Raw genomic sequence first — 15,292 nt, forward strand, 5'->3', positions numbered from 1 at the left:
AAAAAGAGGGGGAGGGGTATGTCTCTATATCAAGAACAATGTAAGGGTGATAGAGAGGAGTGATATTACGGAAGGGATGAGTATGGAGTTAGAATCCACAGGGAAGAAGAAAAGAGAAAAGTAATTGTGGGGGTTTGCTATAGGCCACCCAACCAAAGGGAGGAGGTAGAGCTGGAATTTATATCACTATTGGGAAAAGTGGCAAAACTGGGATCAGTCATCGTATTGGGGGGACTTCAATTATCCTGACATTGACTGGGAAGAGGGGACTACACACTCACAGAAGGCCCGTCTATTCATGGAAACCTTACAGGATAACTACATGTCTCAGTTGGTGGATTCTCCCACTAGAGAAAATGCAGTCCTGGCTCTATTGATCACTAATGACTCAGACCGGTCCTCAAGAGGGATGTGTTGGAGCTGGAGAAGGTCCAGAGAAGGGCAACTAAACTAATTAGGGGATTGGAGGACCTTAATTATGAAGAGCGTCTGCAATCGCTTGATTTATTCTCCCTGGAGAAGAGACGCCTTAGAGGGGACATTATAGCAATTTATAAATATCTCAATGGTGATCTCAGCATAGAAAAAAAAGCTATTCAGTTGGAAGGATTGCATGAGGACTAGAGGGCATACAATGCGACTGGAGGAGAAGCGTTTTAACCTCAGGCAATGAGGGGGGTTCTTTACTGTTAGGGCTACAAGATTGTGGAATTCTCTACCACAAGAGGTGGTTTCTGCGGGAAGTATGGTGGCTTTCAAAAGACTCTTAGACGTACATCTCAAGAATCAGAACATTCAGGGGTATGCAAGATGATTACGGCCACACACACCTACACAGGTTGAACTGGATGGACTATTGTCTTTATTCAACCTCACCTACTATGTAACATAATAGTGGCTTCACAGGTGGAAGCAAACTTAACATTCCCCGGATGAAGGTCTGAAGCAATGAATGGGATGCGATCGGTTTTGGAAAAAAAACAATACGGTTGAAATTTGTCCTTTAATAGTGCTCAAAGGCTAATTTCATATCTACCCCTGCTTGAAGGAAAGCTAGAATTCTCCTGATGATATATTTGCGGGGATGCCATTTCCTGGCTTCACACCAGGTAATGTAGGATTTCTAGACCATGTAATAAATGTTCCTAGAGACTGATTTCCTAGCATTTATCAGGGTATAAACTGCAGGGCCAGATATACTCCGCTCCTTCAAGATTAAGGCTTCAATAGCCAAGCCGTCAAATTTAGGGACTGTAAAGCAGGGTGGAATATCGGACCTTGAGAGAGTAGATTCCGACGCAGTTTAAGGGCCCAAGGCCTTGTCACTGTCAACCTTTGAATTTGTGCATACCAGACCCTCCTAAACCATGCCGGAGCTACCAGGATTACTGGTTCCCCTCTAGCTGGATCCTGCACAACAGACGCAGTATCCGCTGCACAGGAGGAAAGGCATAGATCAGGGAATACTCCTCCCAAGGAAACACCAAAGCATCCACTCCGACTGCGAGTGAATCCCTTGTCCTGGGCACAAATCTCTTCAATTTGTTGTTGAACATGGATGCCAACAGATCTACGTCTGGGATCCCCCAGCGTAGGCAGATTGATTGAAAAATCTCGGAATGTAAGGACCATTCCCCAGGAAACATCTGTTGACGGCTCAGAAAATCTGTCATAAAAAAATACTCCAATCAAAATCCCATGTGGAATCAGGAAAAAAGTACTAGTAGCGCAGACAACTGACAAAACATTCCATTATAACGCACAAGTTTGTGAATAGTCCTTCAAATAAAGTCCAAAGGATGAAATGCAGAGATTCATAAAAAAATGTCCACATCAATTCAAAAGGGTAAGTAGTCTTTCAAGAGCCCTCATCACCAAGTAGGAATCACCAGTGTGTATCGAGGTCACCAAACAAATGTTCCTCCACCGTTGTGACATATAGTGGGAATGGCAACTCACCAGAAAATATGGCCCACCTATTATCATAGGTAAGGCTCACAAGCGTATGCACACACGTGTCCTTCCTGGATCAGCTGTAGGTACCCTATCTTCAGTCTAGGCAATCATCACCTGGTGATCCTTAAGCTGTATCATATATCCCTTTTCCTCATGGCCATTCGCCAATCAAACAGATAGTGCAGCAGAATAGGGAAACAAAAAGGGGGTCGCACTAGTGTAATATTGCCTCAAAAACTTCACAATTTATTAGCCACAAAACCCAAATAAAATACACTCACAAACAAAGCATGCAGTATGCAGTATCAGTACTACGGGTGCACTTGCGTGCGGTATCGGTCAAGCTCACCCTCTCCACGCTGATGTCCAAAACCTCCGTCGGTGTCACCCGGTACTTCCGGTCGCCGTAGGGTTCACACTTTCATCATTTCCGACTTCTTCAAAGAGCGTGAACCGCACGGCGCGGGGTCCGCAATCTTATAGGCAAATGCTGACACTCCTGGTTCCTAATTGGCTCACATAGCCTGCCCCTTATGCTAATATTCTTGGCTAATAAATAACCGAAGATACTTCTGCCCACACAAAAGATATAACACGGGCGGTAATATAAACTAGCCAAGTTACACATTAATTTTACAATATGCAATAAAGGGTCCCCAATCCCGAGGTATATCACTAAAAATCGTGCTATTTATATTATGCAAGAATAAGGGAATTGAGCATTTAAGCAAACCTCTTCAGTGTGTCAGCACTCCTATGTCAGATCAAATAGAGACAGATATAAATCTAGAAATGGTACAAGACATATACCAAAACGCAGTGCGGTTCACGCCCTTTGAAGAAGTCGAAAATGACGAAACGCATCAGTGCGTGAACCCTACGGCGACCGGAAGTACCCGGGTGACACCGACAGAGGTTTTGGAGGTCTTAGACACCAGCGTGGAGAGGGTGAGCTTGACCGATACCGCCCGCAAGTGCACCCGTAGTACTGATACTGCATTGACTGGTTGATTTTATGCTTCGTTTGTGAGTGTATTTTATTTGGGTTTTGTGGCTAATAAATTGTGAAGTTTTTGAGGCAATATTACACTAGTGCGACCCCCTTTTTGTTTCCCTATTCTGTTTGATTGGAGGAAAAGGGATATATGATACAGCTTAAGGATCGCCAGGTGATGATTGCCTAGACTGAAGATAGGGTACCTACAGCTGATCCAGGAAGGACACGTGTGTGCATACGCTTGTGAGCCTTACCTATGAGAATAGGTGGGCCATATTTTCTGATGAGTTGCCATTCCCACTATATGTCACAACGGTGGAGGAATATTTGTTTGGTGACCTCGATACACACTGGTGATTCCTACTTGGTGATGAGGGCTCTTGAAAGACTACTTACCCTTTTGAATTGATGTGGACTTTTTTTATGAATCTCTGCATTTCATCCTTTGGACTTTATTTGAAGGACTATTCACAAACTCGTGCGTTATAATGAAATGTTATGTCAGTTGTCTGCGCTACTAGTACTTTTTTCGTGATTCCACATGGGATTTTGATTGGAGTATTTTTTTATGACTTATTTTCTTTTTAAGTAGCTTCGACAGGTCTATAATAAGACTTCCTTTATTACCATCATCATTTGTGCGCAGGGGATATATTGCTGTTAGTAATATCTATTTTTGGCTCAGAAAATCTACCTGCCAGTTCTCTATTCCTGGAATAAAAACTGCTGTCAGGCATGCCACAAACTTCTCTGGCGTGGACAGGATGATATCCACCTCTTTCTGTGCCTCCTTGATGGTTAATAGCCACAGCCGTGGAATTGTCGGATTGCACCCTGACAGGGTGACCCCAATGTCTGGGTGTCCAGTATTTTAAAGCCTGACTGCTTGGAGATCCAGAACGTTGATGGGGATATCTTTCTCTACGCAAGACCATTTCCCCCGGACAGTGGCTTCCTCCAGAACCACTCCTCAGCCAGAGAGACTAGCACCTGTACTCACCACCTTCCAGGTTACTGGAAGAAAGGATTTCCCCTTCTACAGATTTCTGGTCACCAACCACCAATTTCCCCTTCTCCAGATTTCTGGTCACCAACCACCAATTCAGACTCTTGGTACCAGAGACACAGACCAGTCCAGAGACTGAACGCTCCCGATTCATGTAGACAGAATGTTGTTCTGTAAGGATCTGGCATGGAACGGAGTATAGGGAATTGCCTCGAATGCTGACACCATCTTCCCTAATAACTTCATGCAAAGGTTACCACGGACGAACCAGATCCTTCAGGTCTGTTACCTTTCTTGTTGGCAAGAATATCTTTGCCTGTACTGTGTCCAAGAAAACCCAGGTATTCCAGACGCTGGACCGGCAGTAATGCTGACTTTGCCAAGTCAGCTGTGACCACAAGAAAACCCAGATATTCCAGAAGCTGGAATGGCAGTAATGCTGACTTTGCGAAGAAACTCGCTTCATACGGTCTTTTAAAGACTGACAAACTCCAATGGCCGCTACTGCTGGTTGTATTGCAGATCCTGCAACAGCAAAGGAGGCTTTCAATAAAGATTCCAACTTTTTATCTTTAAAAACCTGGGCATTATCCACAGGGCAGGTTAAACTCTTGTTAACCGAAGAAATGGCAGAATCCACAGTGGGTATACAGTATACCGTTTCTTAGTAAATTTTTCCTCCATAGAATACAATAAGGAAAACCTTTTAGGAGGAACAAAAATCCTATCAGGATGATCCCAATCATTATACATTTCTTGCTCCAAGAGCGGATGTATGGGAAATATCCGAGGACTATAAAGATGGTGTAATGAGCCTAGAGAGGAAAAACACTTCAGCTGCCTCGAAGGGAGGCAACTTGTATCCAGACCAGACCATTTTAGTAAGAGACTGAACCAACAATCTCTTGGTTTTGAGAGGCTGATAAAGACTCCTCTGATCCTGACTCCCCGGAAGTGGAAATTTCAGCGTGACAATCCATAGGGTCATTGTCAGCTACTTCTTCCACATCCTCTGCCCAATCCTGAACTGATTCAGGGGGTGGCACAGGTGAGGGGACCTATCACGTTTTCTGCAATCATGCCAGCAATCTTACCCGATGCCAAATCGTCCTTAGTGACGTAGGTTGAAGCAGAAGCACCTGGAGTAGCTACTATGCCTGACAACGGTAATGGCTCAAATTGGCTAGTTGCCTCTGGCTCTTTAGGTGGAGTAGACACAGAGGAAACACGGCTAGGACCTTCAAGGCCTGACAGTAGCATTACAGTGCCCCTTCCAACTGTGCCTCCCCCAGCCCTTTTTTGGGCAGACATTGCTTTATAGCAAGACAACCTTGAGGTACTAACTTAAGCTGTATAAGCTTGGCACAAGCCTTGAATACACTGATCACACACAGCACTGCTTATCCCAAGATACAGGACCTGTTTGTGCCAGTAACCTAGAGCCACAGTGACTTACGCTGCTGCTGCTCTGTGTCCCTTTCAGCCTCTGACAGAAGCTAGCGCGTTGGAAACAGTTCCTTATAAATCGAGCCTATGTATGCTGTATTGCGCATGTGCACACCAACTGCATTCAAACACGCCGTTCGCCTGTTTTAAAGGGTGAAGATTTGTGTGCGCGCGAATGGGACTTCGCCACAACATAGGGAGGAGACGAACACGCGGGTGCTTATGAGCCAAGGCAAAAACAGCAACATGGGGTAAGAGCAGCTTAGGCTTGTTTGTCACAGCTGCTACCTTTCAGGTGATCAGCCCAGGGCTAAAACAGTGTGTCATGCAATAAGCAAAGAAATAATGTTTAAACAAACTTTGCATCAATCCCACAACTGCACAAGCTCATAAAATCACAACTGATACAATTAGCACATTTACTTCCTGAGGAAAGGTCAGAGCTTTTAACAAGATGTTTTTTGCATAGCTTAACATCCATGGGCTCATGTGGAGACTCACATGGCACTCGGTCATCTTTTGAAGGGAACAGTGCATAAAAAGATTTACATTTGCTGTATGTGTAAATATTTTAAATTGGACTTACCAGTCCTGATGCAGGATTCTGTTTGAAACAGAAATCCAATCTTCACCCATTACAGTGAGCTTTGTCTTGGCAACCTTTAGGGCTGGGTCCCCTTGTTTTTAGAAGGGCCGCGGCCTCTGACCTGTAGAGCACCCTGCACGGAGCACGGGTTTGGTTTTACCAAGGCTCCGGATCCCAGGGTCCAACCCCTAAAAAGGACATTACAGGCAAAACCTCATATCTGCTTCCCGGGGCTCAGGTACCATCTTTTTAGTCCACTGACTTTTTTAGATGGATCTGATGGCTATACCCTTAGAAACAGTGATCTTTGATTGGGGTATATAGCACAATATTCTTTCTTCTTTTGAAGAAAATGTGGAGAGACTCTCCACCGTGACCATCACCTTTAGACACTGGCGAAAAAACGGAGGTACTTCCTGTGTGGGAGGAGTTATATAGGGGGGACATCCTTTCTGATTAGTTGCCAGTGTCTTTCACCTGTGGGTGGCTATATAACCCAAATGTTATTATTTATGGATCTGTGTCCCGTTATGTACAAAAAGAAAAAGGTATTACACCCTGGTGATCTTTCATCTCTTCCATGTTGTTCAGGTAAATCTCTGCCTCTCAAAGTGTCTCCAAGTACACAAGAATATCAGTGCACACACATATTGGTGTCCAAAGTGATAATGTCCAGGTATGAACAAATTTCATTGTGCCAAATGCCAGTGCAGTATGGAATGCATAAATGGTCCCAAGATTTATGCCATGTAGACTCAACAGTAAGTGAGAGGATATCTTTCCAATGAGAGGAAAATTTCCTCTTAGGCTCGGGTCACATATATGCAAATTGGATGCGTTTTGAACTGCATCCAAGTCACATGACAAGCCTTCTCTATGGAGCTGAATCACATATCTGCCATCCATGGTCCGTTGCCAGAGTCGTGTGTGTTTTCCAGTCCGGTTCAGGTGCGATTTCAAGTAAAATTTCAAACCTGGATCGCAGGATGAACAGGTAAACAAAACTTACCCTGAACAGGTAAACAAAACTGCAAAACGGCACCAGACTCCTTTTAAAAAATGCAAGGAAACTGCAGCTGGACATATGTGGATTGAGCCTTCAACAGCTTTAATGGAAACAAGTATCCCCATTGAAACTAGCCCTTAGCTTAGAGAGTGAATCTTGCTAAAGGAGACAAGGACAACAATAAAAACATGACAGTGGTTCTAATACAGTTTGCCATCTCTTCCCTTTAGCCCACGTTCACATTGGTCCATTTTGACATGTGATTTGACATGTCAAATCGCACGTCAAATACGAACCAATAGCCAGCAATGGCACCGTCCAAAACGGTGCGAAGCAGACTTTGTGGCGCCCCATCGATTTCCAAAAGAAGTTTCTGCACTACTTTTGGCGACTTCAGGGGGGGTCAAGCGATTTCAATAGACATCTGTGCAGAAACCCGCACAGATGTCTGAGAAATTGCCCCGAAGTCGGACTGAAAATTGCCGGTTTGAACTCACACAATTTTAAACAGGCCTCAGTGTGAACCTAGGCCTAAACCGAACAATATTAATTACACAGGTTATGTGGCTGATTAAGGTGGTAATTAAACTCACTTAGTGCCTTATCTGCATTAAGTTGGCCTCCGAACCTGTGTAATTAATACGTGTTCGTGTTTAAATGGATGAGGGGACAATCCTAGGTTCTAACCCCTCACCACTCTGTCAAAATCTAAAAAGAAAAATGTTTTGTGATACTTTAATTACTGACCTGGGTTGCTATTACGGAAAAGGTTGTAATACTGAGATACATAGGTCATAATGCTAAGACGGTCTGGCACTTTCATGGATACCATGTCATCTGGGTCAAGCAATGCTGGTATTCCCAGCTCACGTTCTGCCACATCAAAAGCCTAAATGGAAAGAAAGGGCAAAAAGTAGATGGAAAGGAAAACACTTTAGAAAGTAATGGGGAATCGTATGCAGTATCCCATACAAAACAAGTCTGCTTTCACAAATGTTGTAATGCTAAAATAGAGTTTCAGATAGCCAAGGACGTCTCCTTTTCACAAACTTGTGAGGAAAAGACCACAAAAACAGCAATGTAGAAAAAGGAAGTTGTAAGTGAAAACCAAAACACAGCGTTGAACTTTTATAAATAAAGTCCTAATGATTGTGGTTTAAATATGTTGCATGTTCAATTTTATTTCACAGGCCAAGAACAGATTTGTTTGTATGTAAGTAATATATATAACAAATATATCTAGATTGATGAATGTATCAATTACTGATACTGCATTTTGTTGACGACTTAAAAAAAACCCTTAAGGCCCTGTTCACACTTGAGCGCATTTCAGCTTGTAAAACGCTCATCTCTGAAGTCTCAAACGCCCAACAAGCAAAATCCCATTCATTTCAATGGCCCCTGTTCACATCTGAGCATTTTGTCTCCAGAAGAAAAATACCTGAAGCTCAAAAAAGTACATGAGCTTCTTTTTTTGGCAGATTACAAGCGTTTTTGTTAGATGTCAATGCCTGCCTCCAAACATCTGCAAAAAATGCCTGAAAAAAGCCTAAGGCTCCGTTCACATGTCAGCGAATGATCGCGGGCAGAACCGCCGCAGTTCCGCCCGCGATCCGGAGATTTATTGCAAATCGCGGGACGCCTAGCGTTGCCCGTTGATTTGCAATAGCCCCCCAAACGCCGAGCGATGTTGCCGCGATTTACGCCCGCCGAATCGCGGCAACATCGCGCAAACAAAATCGCGGGACGCAATACGCTCCAAAGAAGCTCTTGTACTTTTTTGGAGCGTATTGCGTCCCGTGATTTTGTTCGCGCGATGTTGCCGCGATTCGGCGGGCGTAAATAGCGGCAACATCGCTCGGCGTTTGGGGGGCTATTGCAAATCAACGGGCAACGCTAGGCGTCCCGCGATTTGAAATAAATCTCCGGATCGCGGCGGTTCTGCCCGCGATCATACGCTGACATGTGAACGGAGCCTTAAACACGCCTGAAAAAAGCCCCAAAAAAACCCACCTGAAAAGGATATGCTTAGGTGTGAATGGAGACATTCACAACACACTAGTGGGAGTATCCAACAGTAAACAAAGCATTCATGACTGTTCATGCCTGTGCTTACCATAGTGAATGGTTGTCTCAATGAAGAAATATGTGCAGGTTGCACCCAAGGAGCAGAAGATTAGGGCACATATGCTGGTTAGTAAAAGTTCTAAACATCAAGTAAAGTGCACCAGCAAAAAGCAGCCTCATTTATTAGGATTTATAAAAGGAAGACCACTCAATGACTGTACTGAAAAAATGAAAGGCAATCTGATTGCTTTTAAACAAGCAAAAAATTTGGGGGAGCATACCCATGTATTTCTAAAGCTGGTGCAGCTATGAACCAAAAGACATGTATATTAAAAAAGAGTAGCGCACAACAAGCATTTGCACATCTTTCCCAGCAAGGAGTATTATCTCCAAGGGTTAGAAAGGCTGGATTCATCTCTTTTTCATGGATAGTGTAGGACCCACTGACAATGGGGTACTTTGACGCAGTGGTGGGCTTGAGCACGATATGGCCATATGGTGGGACCAAATCCCCATTTTTATTTATGGATTGTCTTCAAATTTGGTAGTAATTTCATTTGCATGTGTGCGCTACTCTTTTTTTAATATACATGTCTTTTGGTTCATAGCTGCACCAGCTCTAGAAATACATGGGTATGCTCCCCCAAATTTTTTGCTTGTTTATTATGTATTCGGTCTGACCAGACTACCGAGGTTGAGCAACCCATCCCACCCCCCACACACACCTGTACTCCATTAGTGTCCACTATCAAGTGGATATAGGAGGAGTCCCCTGTAGTGCATTTGCACATCTTTCCCAGCAAGGAGTGTTGTCTCCAAGGATTAGAAAGGCTGGATTCATCTCTTTTTCATGGATAGTGTAGGACCCACTGATAATGGGGTACTTTGACGTAGTGGTGGGCTTGAGCACTATATGGCCATATGGTGGGACCAAATCCCCATTTTTATTTATGGATTGTCTTCAAATTTGGTAGTAATTTCTTTTGCATGTGTGCGCTACTCTTTTTTAATAATCTGATTGCTTTTGGTTGGGTGAAACAGTTTTCTTTCTAGCACTATAATAAAACATGTCCAGTATGTCATGTGAGAGGGATTGGCCGCACTAGGAGCCAACCAGGTGTGCTGCAGTACACAATGGAAAACAAGGAACCCGCTGACAGGAGGAGAGAGCAGAGGGATGAGATCACCACTTTTCCATTGTCCAGTAAGCAGGGTAATTGAACCTCTCAAAACTTTTTCCTGTTGTATTCATCGTTAGGTTTGAACAGGAAACATGACGACATTCCACAGCCCACCCCTTTCCCCTTTCCTGAATTCCGGGGGGTGCTTCTCCCACACTTCTGCTGATTTTTTCCTTTACGCAATAGGAGTGCCTTTAACTGCAGAGAAAATTCAGTTTACCAGCCTGACTCTGCTATCTGGCAGGGCTGTGTAAATCTCAGGACTGGCTAGACAAAATTGAGTCCTTCAAGTTGGAGTTCAGGTTTCATATCTTTCACAGCAGATTACAACTCATAGAAAAGTGCTTAAGAATCAATTCTATGAGATAAATATAGATTTTCATTTTAAACCACTAGGGTTATCACAGGCTTGTCGTATAGGTTTTTCCTTTTAAACTGAGAGATAAATTACATTACTAAGCTTTTAAGACACCTAAACTTTGTTTGTGAATGCAGGAAACACTAGGAAGGAAGTGTGATGAAGAATGAGACGTGCAATACTGAATCACTTAAGGGTTAGCATTCTTGATCATATTATTTTCAGAGCATATCACAGGTCTGCCCAGCAGAGTGCAGCACCCTAAGACTGCAGTCCCACTTCAGATGAGCTCATGTGGTTGTTTTGCATTTTTTTTTTTTTTTTTGGGGGGGGGGGGGTGGCATTTGTTCAGGCGTTTTTGCAGGCGTCCACCCCCAAAAAAACTTTTCAAATATGGCCGAAAAAGGAGGGGGTGGAAGAGCGGAACTTCCCTGTTTGAGTGAAGTTTTAAAGTTTTTTACCTTCATGTATTCAATGCATTAAGGTAAACAACCTTCTGATGCAAAAGATAACCCCCCCATATACTTAGCTAAGTCCAATCTCAATCCAGCTCTGTGCACTAGAGCAGTGCCTCTCCCAGCTCTCTCTCTCTCCTCTTTGGACAGATTGACGATAGCAACAGGATTCATTGGTTCCTGCTGCTGTTAATCAAATCTTAGGATGAGGGAGCAGAGCAGGTCTGAGCCCCACTGTCTGTCTATAGGCACAGGCAGCGGGGCATGGAAGCGAGCCCACATAATTGTCCCCATAGAAAGCAGCTTTCTAAGTTTCTTTGGGGCACTTGCAGAATGGGAGAAGCCAGGAGCACCAGTGTGGAACCCCAGAAGAAGATAGGAGCTGCTGAGTAAAAGATATAATCCAGAAATTTACCGAATACAGAATAGAGGAGAAGCCGGCTTTCTTCTTGCTGCATCTATCAGACATCCCGATAAGGAGACATGAAAACTCGATTGTCCCACATCTGGTGAATGCAGCCAAGGCATGCACCCCGAGTAATTGGAAAAGAACACAACCCCCTCTAATAATGGAATGGATAAATAGAGTAGAGGAAATAAGGAGAATGGAAGAGTTAATTGCAACTTCTCAGAATAGACAGGAAAAGCATAAGAAAGTATGGGATGCATGGAATCAGTTTATAATCTCTGAAGAAGGGAAGCAACTTACAATAGGATAAAAGTAGCCTTGAAGAGATGATGAACATCTTCGATTACTGGCCGTGGATAAGCATGCAATTTGTCCTTTTTTTTTTTTTTGTGTTGATGGAGGGAGGGAAAGGGAGGGAAAGGTATGGAAAGGGGGGGGGGGGGGGAAGGGGAAAAAAAGAGAAGGAATATAGGATGTATAAAATTTAAGATGAATGCTAGATTACCTATTAAATTAGAGATGTACATTTCACTCAGAATGTTGATGTATGTATTATTGAAATTCCGGAATAAAGTTTATATTTGAGAAGATAGGAGCTGCTCTGTGCAAAACCATTGCACAGAGCAGGTAAGTAGTAGGACATATCTTTTATTTTAAGCCTCATATGGGTAGATCAACTAGTATAAAAAAAGAATATGTAAAAAAAAAAAAAAAAGTCAGGGACACAGTGATATAATACGGTAATACCACATGCTCAGCTAAGCAAAAAATTTGCCAAAACAAAGAAAAAAGGACTATTCTGCTGAATAACGACAAGCAAACATGAAGGAATCTAAATATAGTAATATGGATAGCATCAAAATAATCATCCAGCAAACTAGAACGGTAACAACAAGAGAGAGACTAAAGCCCCGTACACACGTACCTATTGTCGGCCGTAAATATTCGGCCGACGACCGATCGGCCGATTGTAGGCTAGTTAGTATGATGCTTCCGACAGCCGACAGCGCATTTTTGGCTGAACAGAATCTGTCGTGCAGGCATTAAAATTTTTGTTGGCCAACACCAGAACGGCCGAATGTTCGCCAGTCAGTACAGATTTCGGCCGACAGACAGCAGATTTGCAAGACTGGGCATGCTCAGAAAAGAAAAAAGACAAGGAAAGTTAACCATCACATGACATCACTTCTGCAGTCGGCTGTTGTTGGCCGACAAAATTCGTGTGCAGTCTTTTGCAGTTTTCAACAGACACGACAGCCCTGGACAAAAGACGGCCGATCGTTCGGCCGACGATCAGTACGTGTGTACGGGGCTTAGCCCCGGTTCACACTTATGCGAGTGCGGGAAGGCTGCGAATCCCGCATCGCACACGCACCCCCGGCAGTTCACACTGCCATATGCGATACGCTGGGAGTGTCAATGTAATCTTAACGACACCCCCAGTTTGATCGCATATCGCAGTGCGATCTTGCAGTTCGCATAGGATCGGATCGCACAAGTGTGAACCGCTGTGCGATCCGATCCTGATGCGGCTGCCAAAAAGGGTCCCTGTGCGTGTTTGCTGCGGGTGCGGTGCGAATTTAGCCATACAAAGTGTATGGCTAAACTCGCACCGCACAGCCGATCGCATGTAATGAAGGAGCAGTGCGCTCCGACATTACATGCGAACCCCGCACTCGCACAAGTGTGAACCGGGGCTTAAGCTTCTATAGATCCAACTATCACTGAAGAATTGTTTTAACTGATTTTACCGGTAATATCTAACACAAGTTTTAAATCTTTTTACAAATATTGTGATCCTTGGGGGCCTATAAAGTCCTATAATTTCTAGGTTCTGTTTATTTGCCATTCAAATTACATCTTATATTACTTTGATTTTAAAATAAGGGATATGGGACAGAATTTTCACACTTTGCCATTTTTGTGTGTTGTGTTAATGCACTTTGAGTTACATGTCGTTGTTCACCGTGTCACAGATTAGTTGTTCTATGCCTGGTCTGTAGATGCACATATTCTTTTGAATTATCAAAACCTATTGTTAGGCTGGCCATACATTATACAATTTTCCTTTAGCTTTACAAAAAAAACATATATTATGAGGTCAAACCTAAACACTTTCAATTTGTAGGTCATCAGGTATGCCCTTGCACTACATAGTTGAAGATAAATCTAAAGGAAATGAAATCAGAAAATTGTATAACGTAGGCCATGCACGGCTCGAAACTCAGCAGTTTGGAGTCTGACATTGGAACTGTGTATGAGCAGGCTGAATGTACCAAGTTGATCGATCGCCTTGGGTACACAATCAGCATTCCAGGTTTTACCGGAGATTAATCTCGCTAGCATCTGATACAGCCGCTAGCAATTATTACCTTCCCCTACGCTCCCCCCGCCGGGAGAAGACAATGGCCTGGCAGAAGGGATTCCCATAACAACACTGTCTGTGTTGATGGAGGAATAGAGCGAATTTCTTTCCTGCAACTTTGCTCCATGTACGGCTTGCCTAAGTCAGCTTTGAAATGGACTTAAAGCGTTTGTTACCCCAATACTTCATATTCCTGATATGTGCCTGCTGTACCATGTATTTGTATCAGAAAGTATCCTGTTCTCTTTGTGTCGCTTCCCTGGTTTTCCTGCCAGTCCCTCTGCTTTCCTATTATAAAATTACTACACAAAACAGGACAGCACAGCATGGTCTCCTCTCCTCCAATGATCAGACTTGCCCTGACACGCTCCCCACTGCACAGCCATTCACTGGCAAGCTCAGTGTACCGCTGTTTCTCATCCCCCAGCTCTTGTGCAGCTGAGAACAGAGGGAATGTAATCATTTAAAAAAAAAAAAAGGGGGGGGGGGAAAGGTATTTATAATTTTTTTCATATCTATACAAAAATGTTTTACCTTTTATTTCTATTTTAAACTGAATCAGATGTTTTACAAGATGATCATTTACAATCACTTTAACACTGCCTTTAAGTGTTAGAAAAAAAAAAAAGAAAATCTGCTCCCACGTACAGTACATGCAGATCCAAATGCATGCATTACTGCAAAAGCCATCTTTTTTCAAAATAAGAATTTGTCTGGTAAACCCAATACACTACAGACTAGATGATATAAACAACAGTGTTAATTTCATCAAAGAAAATATTTTCGGTGACTAAAATACGACAAACAATTCAGATGACTAAAATATGACTGAATTTAAAATGGTATTTAAGTCAAAAGACTATGACTAAAACTAAATGGAAATTTGACGTCAAAATGAATACTGGTTATATATTACAACTGCTAAATCTGTGTCTGTAGTGCATGTTCAAGCCTTAATAACAGAAATAATAACATATTGTTAGATTTTTACTCCAGGAGTATATAATGAGCTTAGAAATTCTAGAGAAATGCTTAACCACTTGAAGACTGGGCATTTTCTGGCACTTTGTGTTTCTATATGTAAATATGTTTTTGGGGGTTTTTTTGCTAGAAAATTAGTTTGAACCCCCGAACAATATATGATGGGCCATAAAGAATTTTTGGGTTTTGCAATTTTTATGTCACACGCAATTTGCGCAGTGGGTTTTCAAACACAGTTTTTGGGGAAACTATAAAAGCCTTCACAGGTTACAGTTCTAGATGTACAGAGGAGGTCTAGTGCTTGAATCACTGACCAAGAGAGGACATTTGTGGCATTACCTCACATGTGTGGGACCGACGCATGCTTTCGCCTTTGCACACTATCTCGGGGGGTGGGGGCAATTTAAATTTAAATTTATTTATTTTTTTAAATTATTATTTTAATTTAGACCAAACAATATAGATGAAACACAATACAA

At 42.9% G+C, this 15,292-nt stretch overlaps 1 protein-coding gene across 4 annotated transcripts in view; it reads right to left on the reverse strand.

Moving 5' to 3' along the window:
• MICALL1 (MICAL like 1) overlaps nt 1-15,292 on the reverse strand; it is a 211,254-nt gene that overhangs the window by 124,370 nt on the left and 71,592 nt on the right. For all 4 annotated transcript variants that reach the window (XM_082265216.1, XM_082265215.1, XM_082265214.1 and 1 more), the window contains exon 3: nt 7,745-7,886. In XM_082265216.1, the coding sequence (XP_082121342.1) occupies nt 7,745-7,886 (142 nt within the window). The remainder of the gene's footprint in view (nt 1-7,744; nt 7,887-15,292) is intronic.

Source organism: Pelophylax lessonae, assembly GCF_965119305.1.
Source record: "Pelophylax lessonae genome assembly, chromosome: 8".
NCBI classification, from domain to species: Eukaryota; Metazoa; Chordata; class Amphibia; order Anura; family Ranidae; genus Pelophylax; species Pelophylax lessonae.